Source organism: Fusarium oxysporum, chromosome 7 (assembly GCF_000149955.1).
Source record: "Fusarium oxysporum f. sp. lycopersici 4287 chromosome 7, whole genome shotgun sequence".
Classification (NCBI taxonomy): domain Eukaryota; kingdom Fungi; phylum Ascomycota; class Sordariomycetes; order Hypocreales; family Nectriaceae; genus Fusarium; species Fusarium oxysporum.
In genome coordinates, this window is record NC_030992.1 from 4,245,618 (window position 1) to 4,269,266 (window position 23,649).

The 23,649-nt window shown below is 47.2% G+C and overlaps 10 protein-coding genes across 11 annotated transcripts; 3 read left to right on the forward strand and 7 right to left on the reverse strand.

The window, feature by feature from the left end:
- Nucleotides 1-497: 497 nt before the first annotated feature.
- FOXG_10791 (uncharacterized protein) lies at nt 498-2,553 on the forward strand (the record flags this gene model as incomplete). Its single annotated transcript, XM_018390270.1, has 3 exons — nt 498-1,623; nt 1,680-1,949; nt 2,222-2,553. The coding sequence occupies 3 exons, from the start codon at nt 498-500 to the stop codon at nt 2,551-2,553; spliced, it is 1,728 nt and encodes a 575-aa protein (XP_018248685.1).
- A 228-nt stretch (nt 2,554-2,781) lies between these two features.
- FOXG_10792 (uncharacterized protein) lies at nt 2,782-4,134 on the reverse strand. Its single transcript, XM_018390271.1, has 2 exons — nt 3,844-4,134; nt 2,782-3,781 (listed from the first exon to the last, which is right to left on the reverse strand). Exons 1-2 carry the CDS (start codon nt 4,011-4,013, stop codon nt 2,908-2,910), a joined length of 1,044 nt encoding a protein of 347 aa, XP_018248686.1. The 5' UTR covers nt 4,014-4,134; the 3' UTR covers nt 2,782-2,907.
- A 382-nt stretch (nt 4,135-4,516) lies between these two features.
- Nucleotides 4,517-5,472, reverse strand: FOXG_10793 (uncharacterized protein; the record flags this gene model as incomplete). Its single annotated transcript, XM_018390272.1, has 3 exons — nt 4,517-4,896; nt 4,957-5,138; nt 5,189-5,472. The coding sequence occupies 3 exons, from the start codon at nt 5,470-5,472 to the stop codon at nt 4,517-4,519; spliced, it is 846 nt and encodes a 281-aa protein (XP_018248687.1).
- A 406-nt stretch (nt 5,473-5,878) lies between these two features.
- Nucleotides 5,879-7,670, reverse strand: FOXG_10794 (uncharacterized protein; the record flags this gene model as incomplete). The annotated part of the gene is made up of 5 exons (XM_018390273.1): nt 5,879-5,922; nt 5,976-6,688; nt 6,739-7,463; nt 7,517-7,562; nt 7,630-7,670. The coding sequence occupies 5 exons, from the start codon at nt 7,668-7,670 to the stop codon at nt 5,879-5,881; spliced, it is 1,569 nt and encodes a 522-aa protein (XP_018248688.1).
- A 304-nt stretch (nt 7,671-7,974) lies between these two features.
- On the reverse strand, nt 7,975-9,409 carry FOXG_10795 (uncharacterized protein; the record flags this gene model as incomplete). Its single annotated transcript, XM_018390274.1, has 3 exons — nt 9,185-9,409; nt 8,568-9,112; nt 7,975-8,521 (listed from the first exon to the last, which is right to left on the reverse strand). The coding sequence occupies exons 1-3, from the start codon at nt 9,338-9,340 to the stop codon at nt 7,975-7,977; spliced, it is 1,248 nt and encodes a 415-aa protein (XP_018248689.1). The 5' UTR covers nt 9,341-9,409.
- Nucleotides 9,410-9,440: 31 nt separating this feature from the next.
- Nucleotides 9,441-12,273, reverse strand: FOXG_10796 (uncharacterized protein). Of its 2 annotated transcripts, XM_018390275.1 has the most exons (8): nt 12,053-12,273; nt 11,954-12,004; nt 11,374-11,903; nt 11,276-11,319; nt 10,635-11,220; nt 10,250-10,579; nt 10,098-10,190; nt 9,441-10,047 (listed from the first exon to the last, which is right to left on the reverse strand). In XM_018390275.1, the coding sequence occupies exons 3-8, from the start codon at nt 11,782-11,784 to the stop codon at nt 9,745-9,747; spliced, it is 1,767 nt and encodes a 588-aa protein (XP_018248690.1). In that variant the 5' UTR covers nt 11,785-11,903; nt 11,954-12,004; nt 12,053-12,273; the 3' UTR covers nt 9,441-9,744. The 2 variants fall into 2 exon arrangements, with proteins under 2 accessions (XP_018248690.1, XP_018248691.1); XM_018390276.1 differs by having other exon boundaries at nt 10,098-10,579.
- A 3,118-nt stretch (nt 12,274-15,391) lies between these two features.
- On the forward strand, nt 15,392-16,525 carry FOXG_10797 (uncharacterized protein; the record flags this gene model as incomplete). Its single annotated transcript, XM_018390277.1, has 3 exons — nt 15,392-15,719; nt 15,776-15,868; nt 15,936-16,525. The coding sequence occupies exons 1-3, from the start codon at nt 15,524-15,526 to the stop codon at nt 16,523-16,525; spliced, it is 879 nt and encodes a 292-aa protein (XP_018248692.1). The 5' UTR covers nt 15,392-15,523.
- Nucleotides 16,526-16,702: 177 nt separating this feature from the next.
- On the reverse strand, nt 16,703-18,392 carry FOXG_10798 (uncharacterized protein; the record flags this gene model as incomplete). Its single annotated transcript, XM_018390278.1, has 2 exons — nt 16,703-17,702; nt 17,755-18,392. The coding sequence occupies 2 exons, from the start codon at nt 18,390-18,392 to the stop codon at nt 16,703-16,705; spliced, it is 1,638 nt and encodes a 545-aa protein (XP_018248693.1).
- Nucleotides 18,393-20,187: 1,795 nt separating this feature from the next.
- On the forward strand, nt 20,188-22,147 carry FOXG_20372 (uncharacterized protein). Its single transcript, XM_018400653.1, has 2 exons — nt 20,188-20,661; nt 20,740-22,147. The coding sequence occupies exons 1-2, from the start codon at nt 20,402-20,404 to the stop codon at nt 21,854-21,856; spliced, it is 1,377 nt and encodes a 458-aa protein (XP_018248694.1). The 5' UTR covers nt 20,188-20,401; the 3' UTR covers nt 21,857-22,147.
- Nucleotides 20,758-23,635, reverse strand: FOXG_10799 (uncharacterized protein). Its single transcript, XM_018390279.1, has 9 exons — nt 23,438-23,635; nt 23,336-23,382; nt 23,140-23,277; nt 23,020-23,089; nt 22,927-22,954; nt 22,862-22,874; nt 22,386-22,812; nt 22,247-22,331; nt 20,758-22,193 (listed from the first exon to the last, which is right to left on the reverse strand). The coding sequence occupies exons 1-9, from the start codon at nt 23,543-23,545 to the stop codon at nt 22,039-22,041; spliced, it is 1,071 nt and encodes a 356-aa protein (XP_018248695.1). The 5' UTR covers nt 23,546-23,635; the 3' UTR covers nt 20,758-22,038.
- Nucleotides 23,636-23,649: the final 14 nt, after the last annotated feature.

The window sequence follows — 23,649 nt, forward strand, 5'->3', positions numbered from 1 at the left end:
TAGGATATGTCAACGTCAGCTATTGTCATACTATCGAATTTCAATCTTCAAGAGGTAGGGATGTGCATTTAGTATAGGAGCTGAGAAAGGATCTGTCCCACTAACTGCCGAGCCGTGTCGTGCCATGTCGTCGGACATCACATTCTCCAGTTCGCAGCCCAATAGGAATCGACACAATTAAAGGCCAGCTGCACCAGATTTCCAAGACGGTTAGTTCAGTCAACCTTTCAACCGAAGCTGTGTCGTTAGCTTCAGCATTACGCAACTTGCGCTTTTCTACTGCTGTAAATAGATAAAGCAATGGGTCGTGGAAATATGCAATACTTATCCGTGGTACATTATCAGAGATCTATAAGTATATAAGTGTAACAGAATTACTTCAACTATTGGGGAAAAAAAGCTTTTCAAACCATTCCGCCATTGCCCTCAAGGCTCCTTGTTATTTTCATAACCTCCCTCCCAATTCGTCTCTTTACTTACCAGCGATATTCCATAAAATGGGTATTAAAATCAGTGAAAAGTTTCTCAACGATCTAACCACCAAGTTGATCAAGGCTGCCGATGGTGGTCAACAGCTGGAGATCACTGACCCCGACGAGGTTGGACAATATGTCTGCTCCATCCTGGCTTTGGGTTGTGAACTTATTCCCGTCATTGGAAGCAGCCTGAGCGCGCTGGTCACCCTGTTGGGAGGTTTATTCTTCCACCCGAATTCAACTGAGAAGATCTGCGAGAAGCTGCGTGGGCGTATTGAGGCACTCGTTGATACCAAGATCACAGAAACGCAGATGGACATTCTGAGGATGAAGATTCGAGGTTTTCACGACAATGTGGAGAACTACACACGGGTCTGGGAAGACTACAAGGATTCGTCGGGTGAGGAACAGTTGAGAGCAAGGGACACGCTCAAAACGACTCATATCGCTTTTCTGAGCGTGGTCAGGACTGCCATTCCCGAGTTTCGGGTCGAACGATTTGCAGTGCCTTCTCTTCCCTTATTTGCTCTTGCAGCCAATATCCACCTCATGCTACTATCTGATGGCATCAGGCATGGCATAGTCTGGGGCTACTCGGAGAAGAACGTCAACACCATGCGTGCCGAGTTTAAGAAGAAAACGTCGCCCCATGGTGTTATTGGACAGGCAGGAAGGATCGCCTCGGAACAGAGCCATCTACTCAAAGGAGCTATGGCCACGGCCATCGACCTGGAAATGCCAACTAATATAGTCGATACTTGGAAAGACGTATATTCTGACCTTGCTGTTCCTGCATCAGGATCCGCAGGGAATGAAGAAGGATACGATGGTATCGACTATGCAACCTACGCCTACAAGGTCTATCGTAAAGGGCGCGGACAAGTCAAGCCTTACCGTGCGGAGCTTGATGACGCCGACAACAGAGGAAGCACAGCTGCAGCCACGCTCAGGTCCTACGCGGACTACGACTTCAGCATGGTCATGAATGTGCTCAACTACGCCGAATACTGGCCATACCTAGCGAGAGACAAGATGCCCGAGTCCGTCTTGAAAAGAGTGAATCGAGAGATCTTCTTTGGCCCGTTTGGTCGTCACACGACTAATGCTGCGTGGAGCGAATCCAGTGAAGCTCCTATCACCGACCGTGGTCCTCGCATCACTTCCGCGTACGTGAGGGGATGTGATGATATTGATGGATTGCAGATGAGGTACGGAGACTCCTGGGGTCATGCCTATGGATCGACGACTGGGGTGCGTCCAAACAACTTGACCTCGCTGAGGATGAATACTTCTATTGGGTTAGTGTTTACTACGGACAAAACCTTGGAAAGGCCAGATTCTGGAATAATAATGATAAGGCTTTGGAATGCGGCAGTGGAAAGCATGGATCGCACTATGGCTATGCTGCACCACCAGGCTATAGGTTGACAAATGCCTATATTACTAAGTGGGAACGCTTCACTCCACCAGGCTGTGAGGGTATCATCTTGGGCTTCAGACCATCTATAATCGAGTTTACGCCTAATTAAAAAGCTTTATTTTCATTAATGGATGGATTGTCAATTGCCTTATTTTTAGCATAGTGACAGCATGCATCTTCCAGGTGTGACCAAACGCAGAGACTCTTTTCAGCACTACGTCAATATCAACTATTGCAAAAACAGTACCGAAAAAACACCATGTTGTAGCCGTAGACTGTCCTCAACAAGCATGAAATCTATTCAGCGTGACTGGACAGGTTGTAGATAAAGCTACAAAGCAATACAAACAAGGAACGCAGAACAAGAGTGAGGATGACGGGCCTAAAGGTGACGAATCTGAAGGTAAAGCGTCTGAGAGGGGTGAGTTTGAAGGTGATGGAACATCCAGTTTGACTGGTATGGATATAGATTTACTGGAACTCATCGACAAAGATCTCACTATTCAGATCTCAGTGCTTCATATTGCCAGTAAAAAGTTAAATGGAGAGACTCACAGAGTGACAAAGACGGCCAAAAAACGTCATTTTGACGACAACGGCGATACTGATGGTGCAGCCGCGTCTGGCAGCAAGCGTACGAGAGCTGCATATCACTGAGAACGCGATGATGGATACGAAGTGCAGCTGGGAATACTTCACTGATGGGCTGCAGCTTCTGGGTCGTCTACAGAGAGCGGAGTGAGTTAAGAGGGAAAGGGAAAGGTAAGTCGTTGTATTTTTGTTGCTAGAATATAAAAATAAGAGCGAATGCTATTAAGTCTTTCCGCATTAATTAACTGAAATGCCGATGCTAATGTGACAAAGTGCAAATCCTTTATTAGTGCTAGCAAAATGCACCCAAACGTCTATAAAAACTCTATTTTATTCTTGATATTTTATCTTATAATGATAACTAAAAGTATTTTCCACTTTACAGACCAATTCCACCTAGCCCTCGACCCGTCACAATAACTAAGCTCGCAGTAGAGTCTCAACCTCTTCTGTAATATCTCTCAAGGGGAAAGATGTCCTGTTGCCAGGAAGGGTTCCATTGATAGCATCACCAAAGAACTCGGTAACAGCATAGATACTATCAGAGATCTGCACAGACGCGACAGTGAATCCGCCCTGGCTGAGGTAAGGATTAGGGATGGTGCCGAGGTTCTCAGCAGACTTCCACTTTCCATTGCTAGATCTCAACACAACAGTACCGTTGGTATTGTCGCTGACCAGAAGAACAGTGCCGGCGTAGAGTGAAGGCAAATGCAAGCCGTCGAGACCCTGGCCCAAGGCCTTGCCATCCTTCGATGTTGGGACATGAACCGGTTTGCCCTTAGATGCTTTGATATCGAATCGGTAAAGCTGGCCATCAGAGTTATCGGTCACAAAGAGCGTGTCGCCTTTGCGGGCAATTCCTGAGAAGCCGTGAATGGTATGGTTGGCTGGCTCGACGAGATACCACGGGACAACCGACTTTCCATCTGCGCTGACCTTGATCAGGCTACTGGGAAAGGTTCCGAGAACGAAAGTGTTGCCTGCATCGTCGCTTTCGCTATCTTGAAAACCGCCGTATACACCACCGGTCGCATTGGTCAGATTTGCTCGCCACAGCAAAGAATTGTCTACAAGGTCAAACTTGACAAGCAAGTTGTCACCCTGAATATTCTGGCCACCAGTATCGAAAGCAGCGCCGGCGTCGATGACAACAGAGAGTCGGTCCAGAGTGTCGACACGCACGCCACTTGAATGGAGCAGAGGGTTGCCGCTGAGCCCGGGAGCCTCGAAAGTATGCACTATCTCCCCTCGATAAGGATCCCATGCGACAGCAGTCGCATTGTACAATACGCTATAATGAATGTCAGGACTTTATCCACACTGGTTTTTTTTTTAACTTTTATCAGTACTAACCTCGAGTACAGAAGACAACGGCGCGTATCGAAATCAACGTTCTCGGGGTACAACTGATAAGCATCAATCGTTTTGTTGCCAGAAATCGATGGACAGGTGCAAGGCCGAGGAATTGAGATTGCGAGGCTAGCCTGAACGGCCAAGCCGAGAACAGATATCTTGGATTGCATGGTGATTGTTGGACTCGTGTTTCGTCGACTCAAGATGCACGATGAGATATGATTGAGGATGTTGGTGGTGAGCTGTTTTCGAGGCGGAATGCAACATGCTACTTATACATGCAAGTCTGCAGGGTTCATCTAGTTTTGTTATGCATTGTGAAATCAACCCCAATTGCTTTTACGTATGTTTCGTCATGCTTGCGGCAATGCCGCCATTGGATTGAACCTTATTATGACAAAGATATCCGGTGGGATAGCAGTGCGACTGAGCAAAGCGCGAGCTTGGACCCAACACCAAAGGAACAAGCCGTAAATGGAGACCCACTGAGTGGGATACACAGTGGGATGCAGCTTGCACATCCATTGCCGATTGACTGGATTTGAGTTTACCTGGCACGTGATATCCCGCTCGACATCCCACTCGGTTCTATCACATGGAAATAAGACATAATTGCGAAAACTCAGGGCGGATAATATTTGATTACTTTAAGTAACTGTTCTCAGTATACCCACTAGTAGTCAGTTTCTGTTATAATAGAGTCCCACTCCTGCATTGTCTCCAAGACATTCCTGGCTTTGGCCCCAATCTCTTCTACCGCATCTTTCCCAACAGGTAGACGAAACGGGATGCTTTTCGCCTGTGCGCAGCCCTCTTGTCTGACCAAGTCCAGCACAATCGTGACGAACTTTTCTGGGTTCCCAGGCTGCTTCAGATCTCCGCCATGAAGGTGGCCATGATGAGTTTCGGAAGCTGATTCATAGTCGGGAATTTGACTCTGCTTTGACCGAAGGTGGCCTGTTGACAGAAGAGGGGTTCGAAAGCGTCCGGGTTCCATCAAGAGGGTGCGAAGACCGAGAGGCTTGGTTTCGTTATGCAGACTTTCAACAACACCTGATTTTAGGTTAGCACCCAGATGGAAATACAATTAAGGTCAAATTTCAGGCAACCAACCTTCAAGAGCAAACTTTGATCCCGCATAAGCTCCTGTAAACTGGTGCCCGACCCAGCCAGACAAAGAACTAATAAAGACCATAGTTCCAGATTTCCTGGCTCTCATATGCGGAAGCACTGCACGCGTAACCTTGATTGGTCCGAAGACGTTGGTTTCGAAGGAGGAAACAAATTCATCATAACTAGACATGTTAGCAAGGTCGACAATGCCATTGGTTAGTAAGAGCGATACCTGAGGTCCTCCCAAGAGCCAGCAGCTACAAAACCAGCATTGTTGACCAATACATCGATGTGCCCATAGATAGCAATGGCCTTGTCGATGGTTTGATCAATCTTGTCCTGTGAATCTGTGACATCTAGCTCAAGGACAGCTGCTCCTTGGCTTGCAAGTGGCTCAATCCTTGCACTGTTTCGAGCAGTTGCGATGATTTTATCACCGCGGGACAGGATCTGATGCACAAATTCGGATCCAAAGCCAGAGGAGCAGCCAGTAACAAGCCAAACGAGTTGAGACATGTTGATCGACAGAACAAATAGTAATGATGAACGACTAAAGATAATAGATAGGAAGGGCTGTTAATGGAAAAGACAAGTTCGAGATATCCTGAAGATGGAATAAAAGAAAACATAACGACAGGTATTTCCCTTTTTATAACAATCTGATGACCCTTGAGTAAAGAACCTGGCATTATGATGCTTTGGCGTATTTTCGGAACAACGGCCAGAGAGTGGAGCAGTTCATACTGGGGCATGCGGGAATGTCAGCGTTGGGGCGGGCAGAGCGGAGGTGGGGTTTGAGCTAGCTGTAGACCTCAGGGTAAGCAGAGCGGGCAGGGCGGGAATGCGAAGTCGTTGCGGACAGACAGAAAAGCACTAGTGAACAGCCTTAACTTCTATCGGCCCTGTTATTATTGTAATGATGTCAGTTGTGAGGGCTGTTGCTTTGCAGGTAGGTGAGATATTCATCTGCGTAAAATTATCAGCCGTCATGCTTTGGACCCAAGGTGATTGAGGCTTACTGCAAACAGACCACTCGGACTTTAGAACTTCGAGTGCATGCGTGATGGCTTCCAAACCAGCCACCATCTCCGCATCATTGTTCTCCTTGACGAACCATGCGCATTCTGTCGCTGCGTGATACAGGCAGCCGGCCAAGATGGGCGAATGTCTTGGTCCCTTGGATTGTTGTTGACTCGCCGACACTATTTGCCTCGCCATCTGCGGTATTGTCTTGGATACGATGTCTTGGGTGCTCGCCAGAGATATCTGTTGCATCTCAACCTCTGCAGCCAGTCTCTCGCGTGCCGTGCTGAAGCTGGGCTCGTTGCATGCATATTCGTTGTATAGTAGCAATCGAGCTAAGCTGCACAGTGATAATGCGGAATGCAAGCTCCCAGGTGTCGTCATGATGTCACAGTCACTGCTCATGATGCCCTGATCTAACGCTGTCAAGACGATGTGCAGCTGCAAGGCCTCGGCAGTAAGTTCGACTGGGTCGGTGTCTTTTTCTCTGGATTTTATGTGACGAAGAACTTTGCCAAACATATGGACCGCTTGGCATACTCTAGCAAATTGTCCCACAGACGAGGGCGAGTGGAAGTTGCGCGTAAATAGTGCTTCATTGAAACCTATTCGTCCATTCGTCCAGTCATCGTCGTTGCAAGGAAGAAGATCATTCGTGTTCGGAGCTGGAGCAGCCATGAGAAGTTGGGGGGAGCCTGCAACGACAACTCTAGTAATAATCAATGATAAAGTTCTCGTGGGACATAGATCTTCACATACCTGTCAAGCATTACAATCGCCCACCAAGTCCGTCTCTGCTCTTCGCATAATGTCCACGTTTCAGGTTCCACAAAGAGTTGTTTCGCATCCTTTTGGCTGTGCAGTCCAACCATGGTAGCTAGTCGAACAGCTTGTCCTATCGTTAAATATGCGGCTGGGTAGATACGATGGCCAAGCTCGTACAAGGCTACCAAAGCAATAGTCTGTATCAGTCGAATGTTGATAGTTCCCCCACTCTCAGCGATAAAGCTGCCATGCTTTGCCTTTAAATATGAAGGGTTACTTTGCGGCAACATGGTAGGCTCATCACTCTGACTAACGAGAGCCTCAAGGGCCAAGAAGACCAGAACATCAACAACGCCCTGAGTTGAGCCTCCTAGAGCTTTTGCGTTTTGCCTTAGGCGCTTGATGCTGAGCATGGGCAGCCACTGGTGGATGGTAGTCTCGTAGTGATCTATCAAAGAGTCGAATGTACCAGCAGCCGCAAAGCGTCGTTGCTGCTCGATAAAAAACGGGCCGTCATGTATTGTCAATATGTCTCTCGATATTGGCTGGAATAAATTGGAATCCAGAAAGTATGAGTACGGGAAGTTGGGTGTTCGGTGTATGTCTAGTTCCGTAGCAGGAGTTGTGCGACCTTCACCCATCAAGCCCTTGGTAGAGGTTCTCAGGTTTGGGTTGGCATGTTCTGTTCCATAGTTACATGTTTTACCTAGCCGAGTACACTAAACAGAGATCTGAGACCTGTATGCCCAAGCGGACAAGAGTGAGTACTTACCAGGCGACATGATGGGGTATCTCTTGAGCATCTACGCTTAAGACGTCTGTTAACTAGTTAGTTGTGACTAAGGAGGAGACTGGTTAGCTGGGAAGGATCCAGCGAAGACATACCTACATGCCTCGCACGATGTAAAAGCATTGGCTGGTGGCATATTGGGTATTGGACTAATGGACACAAAGGCGGAAATGATGCCAGGGTAAGAGTTGTTAGTCGCGGAATGTGAGGGCGGTGCGGGGTTTGTGAAAAAGTGTTTGGCTATGATTGGGCAAGGTTGATTATACGGGGAGCCATAAAGCTAGTATATGTAGATTTGGAGATGTTTCTTACGTTAGCATTCCAGCCTTCTATACTTGGCCCCAATTTTATAGGTATTACTTTGGCTGGCACTGTAAAAGGTGATGTCTTTTTTTAATATCTTATTTATTCTTCAATCTTCCCTATGATTTCATCTACAGTTATTTCTTAAAAACCTTAATTGGGAACTTTGTGCCCATCAACTTATACGCAGCGGGGTTGGGATGTAGACCGTCGCCAGAGTCATACTGAGGGAGCAGCTTGTCTCCACTTCCGATCAAAGACGCAAAGTCCACTGTATGGTCATAAGTCCCATTTCTCAGGATCCAGTCGTTGATCGCGACTCGAGTGACTTCTCTTTCGGGAGCGTAGTACTGGTTTCCAAGCATCTGTGTGATTGTCGCTCCAATGGTGGTCATGCCCGCCGTTTTGCTATCCTTCGCGATTTGGATATACGCAGCGATAAGACCGTCTTTGATCTTCTTCTGGGTGGCCTCGTCGGTAGCAGATGGTCCGATGTCGTTGACACCTTCAAAAACGACGACGAATTTGGCACCAGGCTGTTCCAGAGCATCTCGCTTATACCGTTGGAGAAGAGGAGGTCCCAGACCGCCTGAGAGGATAGCATTGCCACCTGCTGCCATGTTGTTCACAGCGACGTTAGACATGCCAGACTCTTGCAAATGAGCCGCGAGAGCATCGGACCATCTGAGATTGTAAGCAAAGATACTGAAGCGTTGGGAATTCTACTTACCGATCGTTGGTGTCGTCCGTACTTCCACGGCCATCGGTGATGCTGTCTCCGAGGAGAACAACAGCGAAATGGTCCTTAGGGGCCCACGAGTCAACTCCGTTCACAAAATACCAATGCTTGGTGCTTCCCTCAGATACAGACGCAGCATTGACGTGGTTGCCCTTTTGCATCCAAGAAGTCGTTCGACTGCCAGGATGTCCGGTAATCTTGTTCCCAAGCTGACCCTTCTCAGTGTAAACAGACAATGCGAGGTTGGACAGAGGCTTCAGCTTAAAGTCAATGGGATCAGAGTACACAACCTCTCCTGCTGGGACAGAAACGGACTTCTTTCCCCTGAACTTGAGCTGCTTCGTGGTCTTGGTATCGATTTGACCAACACCTGCCTTTCCACCAACTGGTAGAGCAATTGATGCCGCAGTGATGGGCAAGTCTGTTTTGCCAAAGATGTTGGAAAATCGAATACGGATCTTGTCAGCTCCAATGGACATGTGAAATGTCTGGCGCAGAGTGGTGTTTTCGAATTGAGCTACAGCATCTGCTCCTCCCTGTCGCGAAGTCATTCATTAGTATTTGAGGGCTTTGCAAGATAGCTTCAACAATATTTGAAGAAAACATACAAATGGAGCTGGGGCCAAGTTTGCAGGCTCAACTTCCTGAGGCATCGACGCCCATGTGCCTACCCAATGGCGCTTCTCATTGCCATTGGGTAATGCCGAGCCTGAGAAAACCAGGCAGGCTACTAGAAGAGCCTTTGTCTTGATGCCGTCAAACATATCGGTAGTCAAGACCTCAGTTGCCACTAATGACAAAAACAACTATTTACGAAAAATGAATTCTTAAACGATATCACAACGGTCTTATACAGTCATGGCATGAGGTTACGGCAGAAAGGTTATTAGGCTAAACCTGGGATCAGCATCTGAAACTATATTTTGCCGGTACGGGCCAATGGCAGCCCACTCCAATTGATGGAGTTGGTGCCTCCGAAATACCGTATGGAGCTTGGCCTGATATCCTTGCCCAGTCAAACATCTACCGGTCTCCACTGCATATCGTGTTAAGCTGATCGTTCATGGATCGCTTATGGAAAAACACTACCGCACCAATAAGAACTATTAATGGGGTCGTAATATCTCATGATTTCTGGGGAAAATGCAGGACCCCAGAAAAGCCCCCACTAAACCGTCCTACCCGGGGACCTTGGGATAAGCTCAAATTCAACAGGATAATCCGTTGCCGATGATAGTAAAGAGAGCCTTGATGAAATAGGGTGCAAGGGAGAAGAAGCTCTACTGCAAGAACAATCGCCGACCAATATCGGGATTGAAGATCGTAATGATCTGAATTCGACAGCGAGAATAACGAGAAGCGTGATCGCAACCCAGAAAATAATAAAAATCCACCACTTATAAAACGATTCCGGCAAAATGCCTGCTTGCATACTGAATATACTAGTAACAGCCGTGAGTGGTAGGAAGACCTATGGGAAGTTAACATTGTACCATATATAAACAGACTGCATGTACCTACCAAGCCAATGCCAGTCCAATATCTGGTCATCTCACTCCCTGCTTGCTGTCGGGCCGTGACTTCATTATCCTCCATTACAATCTGCATTTCCAGCTACTTCCGTAAGCCTTTCCGCGTAGGTTCGCCCCCTCTCGTCGTCTCCCCTCACATACCTTTCGAGCAAGCCCTGCGCACAAGTCTCTTTGTTCCTCTGCGCGTCGTTGGAGGTCTCGCAATGCATCGATGTGATCTTCAATCATGGTAACTACCTTGACCGATGGAATTGGGCTCTTCTTAGAGTCTGACTTCAGTATGTCTGAGAGGTAGGCAAGATCTCTTCGGCTAAATCTATCCCAAACCTCAATCGCCTTGCAGATAGAGTGGATAGTTTGTGGTAGAAATCTGTTTGCTTCGTTAAGGACTCGTTGCGTCAGCTTCTTCTGGGCCATCGACTCCACAATTCCCTCATGCGAAGAAGCTGTCATGTCCCCTTCATCCTGTGTCTAAATCTAGGTAAGTGCTCTATTCATGGTATTTTACATACCCGGTGCCACTTACATATGGCTCTAGCCTTAGAAACAGTCTTGCGACCAGGTTGTGCATAGCATGTCTGACTTGTTTGAGTCGACACTCGTAGACAATAAGGAAATACTCTCTCGGAGTCCAGATAGGGAGATTTGCATCAAATAACCCCCCTGTTAGGGGATCTGGCTTAACACCATGCTGTTCACCTTGCTCAAGTGGTTTGTCTCCTTGGTAGTAAGTATCAACAAACTGATATGCAACCCAGGAGTCCTCATCTATACCTGCTATGAGACAGGAGACCTGAGTTTCATATACATGAACCTGCGGCTCATTTTCATCGTCCAATTTGAGGTAATAGGGTTGACGACTTTGGCGTAGAGGCTTGCCGTTCCGTTTCTTCCTAAAGTCACGGAACTGCGGGCCGCCTTCACACCAGACGTAGAATTGCAGATGGAATTCGAGTCCAAAGACAAGTGGTCCTCGCATTGGTCGATGGATGCCTAGTGATGTTCTGGAGCCTAGGTATTTGTAAAAGAAGTCTGCTAGAAACGTAGCCTGAACGCTGGAAGCAGTTGCAGCCAATGCCACAATCACCCAGCAGTCTGGGTTAGCCACATAGCTGGGGATAATGGTCAGCAGATGCAAAAATCGCATGATGATGGAAAATGCCTCACAGTAGTCGCCTCGCAGCATCAGTCTCACCAATGCATCCATACCGCTACAATTGTCATGGTCAGTCACAATTCCGAGTGGCCAGGCCGTTATGGCTTACACTTTTTCTAAGTTCTTGTAATAGCTGCGAGGAACTCAAAGGCCCGCGGTCACGACGCATGTGACCACCTGGTGGTTCAGAATGATGCATTCGCCGACAGCGGTCGTCAAGAAGAGCCATGGGCCGGGTCACACGATGGTCAGTTCCACCTATCAAATCGTCCATACTGCATGATATGCAAAGTGGCTCAAGTTCTAACATTTGGTATGTGCTGGGCCCAAGGAACGCCTCCATATCACCAGATGCTGAAAGAAATTTTTTAATGAGATCGTAGACGCTTGAAAAGGTCGCCACTGCAGGTGTATTTTCTGCTGGATATTTTTGAATCTGCCGGTCGAAGAACTCTTGGTTCCATGCATAAGCTGATGAGTTTATATTGGCCATACTGACAGGCTCTGTTGGCATTTCCATGCCGACGAATCTTCTTGGACTTAAGAGTAAGAGTATGTACAGCTGCCGCAACGAAGATGTCCGCACTGTTCGCAGGCAGGGCTAGTAGCGAGACTCATCCAGCCGTGGCAGCAGTAGCACTATTGGAGAGTTAGGCACGTACACGGCAAGTGGATAATCATAAACTCACACATTGCCAGTTGTATGCAACTTCTCGAATTGGAGGCAAAACGTCAAGCTGCTGTTGTCTGCTCAGTAAACCGTGTAACTTTGATGGCAGGTGCCGTACCATTACAACATTTACAGCATGTTGGGTATCTTCTAGGAGTCGCTCGGTTATAGGATGGAGAGAAATGGTAGACAAAACGGCTGCCTTTTGAAGCGTCCCAGAGCGCATAGCGGCTACGATGCGGTGAGAACTGGAGGGTTGTATGATTGGAGTAAGCAGAAATTCTAAGGCTGGCGGTAGTGGCAGTGTCGATGATATTTGGGAAATGATGAGCGATATGCACTTCTGCCTAATGCATCAGCTGTTAAATTACAATTGGTGTAGCCAGCTATCCCTCTTTAGTTGCATTCCTCTGATAATTTCTTCCAAACTTGCATGTATCCATAGCAGTGCATCTAAACAATACGCAATCTCCAATTTTAGTTATCTACAATCTGCCTTAAATATCCCACGTCCTTAGCAACAAAGGCAGCTTTAGTTAAGGGAGCTTATATTAATAGCTATTTATGTAAATAATCTACTAGTTCTTATAATAGGAATTATACTAAGAAGGTCAAGTAATATATTTATAAGTAATATTATTTAATTAACTAAGATACCATAGACCTATGTAATAATCTCATGCTAAAGGCGAGGGGTCTTACCAAGTCCTAAAGCCTGGATCCACCAGGTCATCAATCATCACGAATGGGTCGGTGCTCATACTATACCCGTAGGGGTCCATTAATTCGATATCAAACATATTGCCAAAACCGATCCCATCTGGGGCTTCTGATGCACTTGCATGGGCTTCTACGGATTGACAATGCCCTGTCAGTTCGTTATTTGAACTTGCTTCTCCGCCTACAGGCAGTTCCGTGCCAGGGATAGGCGCACCGGTCTGATATATACCAACTTCATGTCGTGGACGGGACTTGCGTCTCTGTGCACTTTGTTTGTGGTAGTGTACAGACCGTAGGACGGCATCAAACATGACTGATGCCCCCAAGCGACCAGTGACCAGAAGGCCTCTTGGGAGTAGGTTTTTGGCGTCACTTTTGCCTTCCTCTTTCACCATGTAAGCGCTGGCAACTTCTATTAGCCGCTGGATAATCTCAGCAGCCCGTGTGCGATCTGGATGCAATGGTTCCATTCTAAAAACTGCGTGTGCACCTGCAAGACGTGACATAGCAACGGTTATATCCTGCGGTGTCAGACTCGAATGTGAGAGAAGAACCCGGAAAATGAATGTCGCGGCAAAGAACAGGTAGCTGATTTGTGTCTTTGGCCAGAACGCTGCACTGCAAGTAATCTTGTCTGAGCCTTGATTAGGTTTGTCATGGAGTAGGTGGAGCATATCTGATATCATTGTCGAAGCAGACATTAATCCACTGATCAATACCGCATCCCGATCAGAGATAGCTTGCAGAGCTACGACAGGCTCCTTTGAGGGAGGCAATAGAAGTGTCATGGCATACAAGTACAGTTTTGCGCCTTGCAAAGTGAGTTCTGTCTCGGGACTCCAGGAGTGTTGGTCTGGGCTCCTCAGTAGCTCCAAGTCGTTAATGCTGCTTTGCGTCTGGGAGAAGTGAAGGGAGGAGTCTGTAATCATGTCGAGCTTTGCCATCGAAGTCAATGTGAGCTGGCGAATTTCCAATAGCGTATGGTTGCACGGGTCCAGAAGGGTTGATGCTCGTTCCCGAGCACGGGATACGCAATTCAGGTAGTATCCAGATGAGAATAGGGATGGAAAACCCAAGAACTCACTAAGCCTGTGGCAATATTGCTGTGTAAGCAGCGGACCTCATGGATGTGACACGGGGAATTAGCCGAAAGAGAACATACCGAGTGCTTATATCAAAGCAGGCAAGCCAGGTGGTATCCCTCACAGCAGCGTCTATGTCTGGCACGGCACGACGGCTGGCATTTCTCCTCAACTGTGTGTTAAGGAGCGGGTTGGATGGCAAGTGACAGTTGAGCTGCATGGCGGAGTTCACAGCAAGCCCTATATATCCCCAGGACAAGTCTTGCCAAAGGCGAAGCTTCGGAACTGGCCATAAACAAAGGCAAAGCAGGGCATGCATCATCTCGATAGTGAGTGGAGCACAGACAAAGGTCGCTGAGAGCATGGCCTCATGCTCTGTTACAATAGAGGGATACATATGTGCGTGTTTCGCATGCATTTGGGAAGAACAGAGGATGACGGTCCAGAAAAGATGTGGAGAGGATTGTGAATACTCGCTTAAAGACGTACGTATGGGTCTCAAGAACTTGGCGTGCGGACGGTAGTAGCTATCGAAGCTAGTTCTTGACTCAGTTCGGTTCTCTGGCAAGCTTAAATTCGCTTTCAGGGTATATTAATACTGACTGTTGGAATAACTCCAGAGCTACTGTATTGTTTACATTCAGACTTCCGAGCTGGTAACTAGAGGGTATGTCGACCGCTCTGAGCTGCAGCCATGCCTCACCACCCCCGGCACATCCGCCGACACTAGATATGGCAGTATCTTGAGTAGTGCCGATAGGGGCAGTGGAATATTGAGAGTCAGTACGAGAGGACGGACTAGAGGAGCGCGTGCAGGCCGAGGACGACATGCAGGGTTCTTGTGACATTGTCGACTGCTTTGTATGGCATTGGATTCCCGCGGTCCTTGATTCACCAAGCGGCTGCTGAGGGTCAATACAGTTGGTGATGGCCTCCACGATACTGTGAGTATGAGTATTAGAGTCGTTATCAAGGACGGGGATTGGTCGATTGCTCTTGGAACCCGCATGGCCGTCACTAACTTTCTTGTTGGAATTCTTTTGAAATTCGAATCAAACCGACATTGCAGCCCGCGCTTACTGCACCTCGTACACGAGACTCCAGCGGATTTGTGGCGTGCATCACAAGCCAGCTTGGCCTGTCGACATGCAGTGCAGCTCTTTGCACGGCTAGGTCTTGGATGCATGGTGACAATGAATGGCACAAGCGAAAGGCAACGAATCGTCAGACCCGGGCTGGTCGACAGGTTTGTCTACGACAAACTGAGACAAAGGGAACGAAAACCTGGTGTAGATGGCGTTGACTCTTCGTCAAAGACCACGACTGAAGTCCGAAATGCGAAATTCGCAGTTCAGGACAGTCTTGGCAGATAAACTCCGAAGAAATGCGGGGCTGATAAGTTGGTGCTTACGGCTTATGGCCAGTGGGCTGTCAGATTTGTCTGCTTTGTAAGCCACGCACCTACAAGATAAGGCGATGACTTGCGTGGAATTGGGGTTTTGGGTCTACAAGGAATCCCAACACCCATGGCAGTGCCAGAATGTCGCACTCTGCGCGGCCTTCAACCTCAGAGCGTTCATTAGGTAGGTATCAGACTGCGAATCTCGCAGTTTCGGTAATGCCACTTGTGGTCTCATCGATAAACCTATAGGAAGGAAAGATCCCGGTTTGTTGGCTTACGTTCTCATAACAATTGCAAGTATATAAAGCGACAGCTAGAGTCCAGCTTTTAGATCCCATCGCCAATTCAGTCCTTTTCCCTAATTCCTGGCTCGCACCAACGCAACATGTCAACAGAACAAGACCTACGCAAGGGCTGCCACGCTTTGATAACGGGCATCCATACTTCATATGGCTACGTTCCATCTACCTCTGCAGGAATTGCATTTTGTATCTTGTTCGGTCTCTCTACCATTGTACACATAGTTCAGCTTGGCCGGTCGAAGCTTTGGTGGTGCGTCGTGTTCATCATTGGCGGTCTGGGTATGTTAAAACCACTCTATCCATGAGTATGGGCTCGAATTAACCATTTCCAATAGTCGAAATCATCGGCTGGGCTGGCCGTACATGGTCCTCTCAATGTCCTTACAACTCTACAGCATTTCTCATGCAGATCTCGACACTAATCATTGGTATGCACTCCGATCATTGTCTGGTCAATCCCTCTTGACTGTTAGCTAAGTGACTGATCATTGGTAGCCCCTGTTTTCTTCACTGCTGGCGTCTACATTATTCTTGGCCGCTTGATCCAGGTCTTCGGCCGCGATTGCTCCATTCTTCGACCGAGCCTATATCTTTGGGTATTTTGTACTTGCGACGTGATTTCCCTGGTTGTCCAGGCAATTGGTGGTGGTTTGGCCTCAGCGGAAGTGAACAAAGTCAACGGCAACACAGATCCAGGCACAAACACCATGGTTGCGGGAATAGTCTTTCAATTGGCTTCCATGAGCGTGTTTGTTGCTCTCGCAATCGACTTTCTGATTCGGTCCACTAGACGAGGCATGTTAAAATCTGGAAAGCAGTCCTCCATTCCTATACTAAGTGCCATGACGCTGTCATTGTTATGCATCTATCTGAGGAGCATATACCGCACTATAGAGCTTTCGCAGGGCTGGACGGGATACCTTATTACGCATGAGCGGTACTTTATCGCGCTTGATGGGGCCATGATGGTAATCGCTGTTGGGATTTTCAACTTTATCCACCCTGCAGCCTTCTTGCCTCGATCAGCAGCAGAGGATACTGGGGAGTGGCTGGAGATAACGCAGAGATCTGAATTGAGAAAATAGAGCTTATGCATTTACTGGATAATCCGGAGGGGTAGCTCTTGAATATTATACAAAGTGTATAATTACATTACAATAGCTAAATAACATATAACTCCTATCTCACTATAATAATAGCTTGTATTTATATATATCTTAAACCCTTATATAGGTATAAATCACTTTAGCCTATGTATTCTATTAGGCACTTAGTCTCTTTCTTCTCCATTTCTCTGCCATTCTCCACTGAACCCAGACCAGTGGTGAGAAGAAAACAGCAATCGCCGTGAGCACGAGGAATGCGTTCCGAATCTTAAGTTTGGTGATCATAGGCTGTATCACGCTGACGCCCGCAGCGCCGAGGAGGCAACGGCATAAGTTATTTGTTGCTGTAGCGCCAGCTGAGTTATACGGGAAGCAGTCTACCAATATCGTCGAGTTGATGTTGAAGATGGCCGTTGCAGTAGATGCAATGATAAATTGCAGACCCAGGGAGGCAACCAGATTCCCAGCAAAGTGTCTCCTTAGGTCGTTGAACTCATAGCTGGGCCCGTACAGCGCCATTGCAACGATGAAAATAACGCTGAAATAAGGCATTAGTGATAGCCGGACACGTTCAAATGGAAAGTCCTGCCGGGACTTGACGTCCACGTTAGCGAGTCCATGCTCTTGTTTGTATCGAGCCTCGGCGCGTTTGAAAGCTATATCCATCAGTTGACCAGTGCATACCGACCCAAATACACATCCGATTCCATTTGGAAGGAAGCAAAGGCCGACTTGCCATTGTGTAAGGTCGGGGAAAGTCTTGAGCAGCACTGTTGTGGTTGAGGACGTGACCATACTCCAGATGGTGTACACAAGAGCACCCCAAGAAAGGAGAACCAGAATATCCTTTCTAAGGATATATGTCAGGGGCTCGATGATCGTCTTCCAAGAGAGTTTTTCTAGCTTTGGTGCTGGCGGTGTAGGGGCATTGCGCCATTCCTTGGGAGGGTAGAAGAAGTAGGACCAGGGCTTGTAAAAACCTCTGAGAGGAACGTTGCCATTGCCAGCTATCCTCCGCTGTGTCTCTGGTAGAAACACCAACAGCCCTAAGAGGACCAACGCACTAAATACAAATAGGAACCAGAAGATACTTCTGAATCCCCATGCACTATTCAGCAGTCCACCAATGACAGGACCTATAGCTTGGCCAATCATTCTGTATCAAAGCTGTTAATCAAGAATATCTGTAGCTCTGGGGATATGCATACCTTATGCCGGCGTTGGTTCCCATGAAGCCTGCTCTCTCATCGGGTTCTGCTATGTCGGCAATCACACCAGTGCTGATGCTAATTGTCGCCGCCGATCCAGCGGCTTGCAATCCTCGCAAAACCACAAGCATGGCCAGGTTGGACGTGAAAGCTAGCAACACGTTTGCGGCGAGGTAGACTACTAAGGCGATAACAAATGTGATGCGACGACCACGCGAATCTGAGATGGAGCCATACAGTGAGGGCGCGATTCCTTGAACAATCATATACACGGTAATAGTAAAACCAACGTCGGTCGCACTAACACGAAGGTCTTTGGATATTGTATCGATCGCTGGGAAGTAAATGTTGGATGACAAGGCGGAAAACGCTCCACCTAGGGACACCATGTACACAGTCATCCACTTTTTGTGCTTGGAGAAGATATGACGTGGTCGTGCGAGTCCGTCAGGCGTTTGTGGATCTACCTCTTGTTCGCTATCACCTCCTGTGTACGGCTGAAGCTCGACTTCTGTTCCAGAATCAGAGTGAGCGACAGTTGGTGTTGGTGTGCCATTGTTCGGGGTATAAGGGGGTGATGAAGATGCTGGCGTCGAAGGAAAGGGTCCCCTGCTTTCCCCAAATTGGTGATGATCCATCTTCTTGAACTGGGACTTGGGTAGAAATACTATTTGGTAGAAGTGGTGTGAAGAAAAAGGCAAAGCAAAAGGCAAAGTAAAAGGCAAAGTAAAAGGCAAAGTAAAAGGCAAAGTAAAAGGCAAAGTGGGATGGGACTTGGACTTCTGCCAACTGACAAGTGGATTGATGTCTTCTATAATATAACCAGACGCGGGACCCTTGAAAGAAAGACCTTGTTAATAAAACGACTATTAAATCATAAAGCGATACGTGCTATCTCACAGCAATCTGTTTCATCTCACCCATGTGCATGGCTGATTGGATCACTGTTAGGAAGATGTTGATCCCTATCGACTAAAATCACCGGCATAGCACTGCCATGTTTCATGCACGTGCCCGTCCGGCACAATTCATCGAGGTAAATTCTCGAGTATGACTGAACACAAGACGCGTCACTAGTATAGACTGTACGAGCCAGTCTTAGATATTCAGGGGCATATCGGCTTTTGAGAATTGCCGGTACTAGTTACTGTCGCTATCAGCTAGTAAAGCTCGCAGCAGGCAGTGTATTTTTAGGTATATTTTATAGCTTATCTGCTAATCCTATATTAGTATAAGCAAGGAGGCGAAATAAATTAGAAATTTAAGCGACAGTTAAAAGGTTTAATATTATATAATAAGTGAACAGCATTAAAAGTTCCTGTTCTACTTACCAATACGCTTATTACTATTCCAAGAACTAGGACAAGACTATCGTAATAGTAATTAATCCCTATGTAACTTAGAATATCGCAGTTAAGGAATAAATAGCTATGCTCTGGCAGTTTAATAGTTATACCGATCTGCTGCCTAGGGGTAATAAGACATCTCTGAAGTAAGGCAGAGCTTTCGACATGACTCACAATAAACTCAGATTTGGCATGCTCTTCTATTCAATGGCGTAAGTCGTATATGCCTACTGAAACAAGACGGGTACCACCTAAATCAGTTAAATCGCCTATCTTTAGCATAACTGAGTTCTTCGTAACACGGCCGCGTTTGAACATGAGACAGAGTTCAGTGATAAGCTGAGAGGCTTACGCATTCATTGACATCATAGCACTCGAATAACCCCGGTACATGCATAGTTTGGTAATACCGAGTCGTCTCGGAGATCACCGTTCCCGGCCAGAAACCCTTTTGCGAACCATGATTGAGAAGACACCTTGATGTTAACCTACGAGTGTGGGCAAAAGTCTTGCTTCAGCCACTGCAGCATGCCACCCAGTTGATCATGCTTTCGGTGAGTATGCAAGAGATTCATTCTCTCGGAGCGCATTAAGCATCCAGCACTTAAGCAGCTTATACATTGGACCTTTATTTACGTAATATTAAGCTCCTGGTACACTCTATGGTGAAGCAAAGCCGTTATAGAGTGTTAAGCACCTGCATCGTACTGCATACGAATATGAAAACAGACCTGTAAGCTTATCAACAAGCCAAATTGATGCTTATTAGCCATTGGTCTCTAAATTGGCTTTGTGACGGTTGCCAAGACCGCGTCAGCTCTGACAGCACGGGCGGTTTTAAGCTACGGTAAACTAGCCTTGAAACGAAATAAAACAGGTGGACTATGCCATTATTGGCTAGAGTCCGGACATTTTAGGCCGGTATCTCGGCAATCCGGCACAGATGGGCGTCGATCCCCACTCCCAGGAAAAGTCAATTGGTACACTGGAGCCGCATATGCTGGACTTCAACTAGTAAAACCGCCTACCCTATCTTTTGAAAGACTGGGAGCGCTTACGCGGCCTCGGCGCAGCATGTTACATTTCATATTTGTCTATACAGTAACCCTGAAACCCAGATTGAAGATTGACTTACCAAATAACTTGACCTCTCTTACTCCACTTTGCGTTCCTGCGAGATACGTTACTCGTCTGACAGCGTTCGTTGACGTTGTTCGAGTGCTTGATCAAGAAAGGAAAAATCAGAGAACAAGAGTGTATTGAAAAAGCCTGCAGCCGATAACGGACTGTAAAGTGGGATCATGAAGGGTTGCCAAACCCCACGATATGACTTGGAGTCCTCTGTCGAATACATGGATGATGGCGGTTCGTTGGATAGAGGATACGAGGATCCGACGGACTGGCCTGAGCCTCTGGAAATCAATGGATTCGTACCAAGACGACGAAATTTACATTTTAAAGGCTTGGGAGCATCGACGTTGCCCCGTCTTCGAGTCATTCAGTTTCGAAGGAAGATGCGAAGGACCTTCTGCGTGTTGATTATTGGCTATCTCTCCATGACGTGAGTTCCGCTATCTTCTTGGCGCATTCAGACTGGACTCTAGAGAGCCATGCTAATAAGATAACTCAATGTGGACAGTGGCCTGTTCCATATTCTAGGAAATACCTTACATCATTACTTTCCGGACGAAATGGACCTGATCGTTCACCCATGGATCGACTCCGCGGCGGCAACAATTGGCGTCGGACACTGGTTGTCCGACTCAACAATGACTGCGCAACCTGTGCGTTGCCATTCACATAACGATTATTTGAGGAATGTGCCACTTTTAGAAGCCATTTCTGCGGGCTGTCCGAGTGTCGAAGCCGATGTATGGAATGAAGATGATGACCTGTATGTGGCCCATCGTCATTTCCAGTTGGAGGCCAACCATACGCTGGAAAGTTTGTATATCAATCCACTTCTCGGCATTTTCGACCGCCAAAGAGACACCTTCTCATGTGGACGAGAGATGCCTTGTCACTCCCCTTCGACTGTTAATGAACCTCTCGCTGGAGTGTTCGAGTCTGATCCGGACCGGCCGCTGGTCGTCCTCATCGATTTCAAAACAGAAGGAAACGCAACCTGGGAGAAACTTCAGAGACAACTCGAGCCACTTCGACGCAGAAACCTGCTCACGCATTTCAACGGTACAACCATTGTACCTGGCCCCGTGGTGATTGTCGGCACGGGAAACACCCCATTCGATAAAATAACGGCAAATAACACCTACCGTGATGTCTTTTATGATGCACCATTGGGTCTACTGGCTGATACGTCTCAAATTTGGCCAAATCCAAACAGAGCTCAAGCTGAAAACTCTCAAATGCCGGACAACTGCATTGAGCAAGGTGTATTGCCGAGCAGCATTGAACGAAGGGAAGTCAGGACATACAACGTGGAAGAAAGTAAAGTCTCAGACAAATACAACTCTCATAATAGCTACTATGCTTCTGCTCATTTCAAAAAAGCAGTTGGGCATGTTTGGGGTTCGCGATTGTCGCAAGAGCAATTACAGCGCATCCGGGCCCAGATCCATGGTGCTCATCGATTAGGCCTAAAAGCCAGGTATTTCGGTGTGCCAGCATGGCCTGTTGGGCTGAGGAATCATATTTGGCATATTCTAACACGGGAGGGTGTAGATGTACTCAGTGTTGATGACCTGCGACAGGCAACTACATGGGATTGGAGGAAGAAGAAGGGTCTGTTCTTTTAGCACCTTTGTATTTAGTTAATTGGCCATTTAATTGAATGCCCCCTGAGGATAACCGGGAGTGGCTGGACATGACTTTGCGATTGGGATTGAGACGACTCGTGCATATATGCAGTCAATCTCAAGGAGCGGCTCTTCAATGCTGTAACGTATCTTTAAATTGAAATCGTGATATAAGTTTCATCTCACTGTGATGATGGCTTACGTCCGTATACATATCGAACCCTCATGTATGTGTGAATCTTTGGGTTTCTGATAGCTTTGCGGATGCTCATCAGGAACAGCTGGTATTCATCCTTGGGCCACTTCAGTAACTCATTCCACATCATAGTAGTATATCCTGGGGTTGACGTTAGCTAGCCAATAAGTGAGAAGAGAGAGGCCTCAAGCTACCTTCGAGATCAGTTTCCAAACAAGCGCGAACAAATCTCCCAACTTCGGCGAGCTTCGGGTCTTTCGGCCAATCTCCCACAGGAAGCTAGAAGTCTGTCAATAGATGTTTCCTCGAGTTTGAACGACTTGCAGCGGCTACCTTATAGTCAACAGTCGTGACGTCTTCAAAACCAGCGTCCTTGAACCCTTGAACCTGCTGATCATATACGAAGAAGGGATATCCGAGGATCTTTCCACCTTCTTCAAATAACTTTTTATATAGTTTCAGGTTTGGCTCTTTGTCAATAGTGCCGTCATCACTACGAAACTCGACATCAGCTTCAGCAGACTGAACCCAGCCTCCAGGGACACAGCAACGGTAAGCCTCAGAGAACAGGGCAGACCAGTCTTTGATAGCACCAAAGATGTAACGGATATGAATGAAGTCGAACTCGTTAGGTTCCCATGTCCAGTTAAGGGCTGCATCGTCTATTTCGAAGCGAACGTTTGGTGGAACCCATTCTGGTTGACATGGTGAGAGGTCGGTACCGATAATCTCGGCATTCGGATGACGATCAGCAAATTCGCTAGGTCTCGTCAGCTACAGGCATGCAAAGGAACCAGTACTGCACTTACATCGCCCAGATTCCTGATGCAGCTTGTCAGCAATGCATGGAAGGAATAGGTCTGAGATAACTTACCAGTTCCAGTGCCGACGTCAAGCACTTTCTGGCAAAGCACAAAGTGGTCAGTGACATGACCAATATAGCTATATTTGGAACGGAGACACCAACTTTGATATCGTCTGCTTCCAAGGGAGGGAGAAACAGCTTATCATCCAGCAAGATTGTCAAATAGTGGTGACTATGAAAGATCAGACCTGGAACAATGGTTTCGGGTAACAAAGGCCATACGTCAAGTCTACAGACTCTAGCTGTTGATCGTCGTTGGGCAAGAAGTAGTTGGTGGTAAATTTATCGCTGTGATAAGTGCGCCCTTGGCTGCGACGATATTCGAGGATACTGGCCGAGACTGAAGCAGTCGAGCTTTCTCTAAAGTCGGAGAAATTGGCATTTAGTCACTCTTGGATATTTTGAAGGGACAACTAACGCGTCTGTACCAAGAGTGGAATCGGCATCGTCTTGAGCCTCGTTGTCCTACAAAAGAGATGAACTCATGACTAAACCGTGATGAGGTATTTAATCCACGTACGTGCTCGTCATTGGCAGCGATAAGATCTGTCTGTTGCGGCGGTGAGGCTACGGCAGGCGATGATGGTGTTTCTGCCGGATTGGGTGACTGCGAGGTTTGGTCTGCCATGGTGACTGGAATGATTAGAGTTTGTGTCTTAGTTAATTATTCGACTCCATTGAACTGGAGGTGGATGAGAAGGATGAGGGGCGATCTGTGATCAGCATGGGTCT

Excerpts from the sequence above, each read along its gene's own strand:
- FOXG_10792 (XM_018390271.1), bottom strand. The coding sequence starts at position 4,013 with ATGCAATCCAAGATATCTGTTCTCGGCTTGGCCGTTCAGGCTAGCCTC. Across the intron at positions 3,782-3,843 it reads CGTTGTCTTCTGTACTCGAG|CGTATTGTACAATGCGACTG; the intron begins GTTAGTACTGAT and ends CATTCATTATAG.
- FOXG_10796 (XM_018390275.1), bottom strand. The coding sequence starts at position 11,784 with ATGGAAATGCCAACAGAGCCTGTCAGTATGGCCAATATAAACTCATCA. Across the intron at positions 10,191-10,249 it reads GCGCAGGGCTTGCTCGAAAG|CTGGAAATGCAGATTGTAAT; the intron begins GTATGTGAGGGG and ends TTACGGAAGTAG. Across the intron at positions 10,048-10,097 it reads ATTGGACTGGCATTGGCTTG|GTCTTCCTACCACTCACGGC; the intron begins GTAGGTACATGC and ends AACTTCCCATAG.
- FOXG_20372 (XM_018400653.1), top strand. The coding sequence starts at position 20,402 with ATGAAGGGTTGCCAAACCCCACGATATGACTTGGAGTCCTCTGTCGAA. Across the intron at positions 20,662-20,739 it reads ATTGGCTATCTCTCCATGAC|TGGCCTGTTCCATATTCTAG; the intron begins GTGAGTTCCGCT and ends CAATGTGGACAG.
- FOXG_10799 (XM_018390279.1), bottom strand. The coding sequence starts at position 23,545 with ATGGCAGACCAAACCTCGCAGTCACCCAATCCGGCAGAAACACCATCA. Across the intron at positions 22,955-23,019 it reads TGGAAGCAGACGATATCAAA|AAAGTGCTTGACGTCGGCAC; the intron begins GTTGGTGTCTCC and ends GTGCTTTGCCAG. Across the intron at positions 22,194-22,246 it reads TTTGGAAACTGATCTCGAAG|GATATACTACTATGATGTGG; the intron begins GTAGCTTGAGGC and ends CGTCAACCCCAG.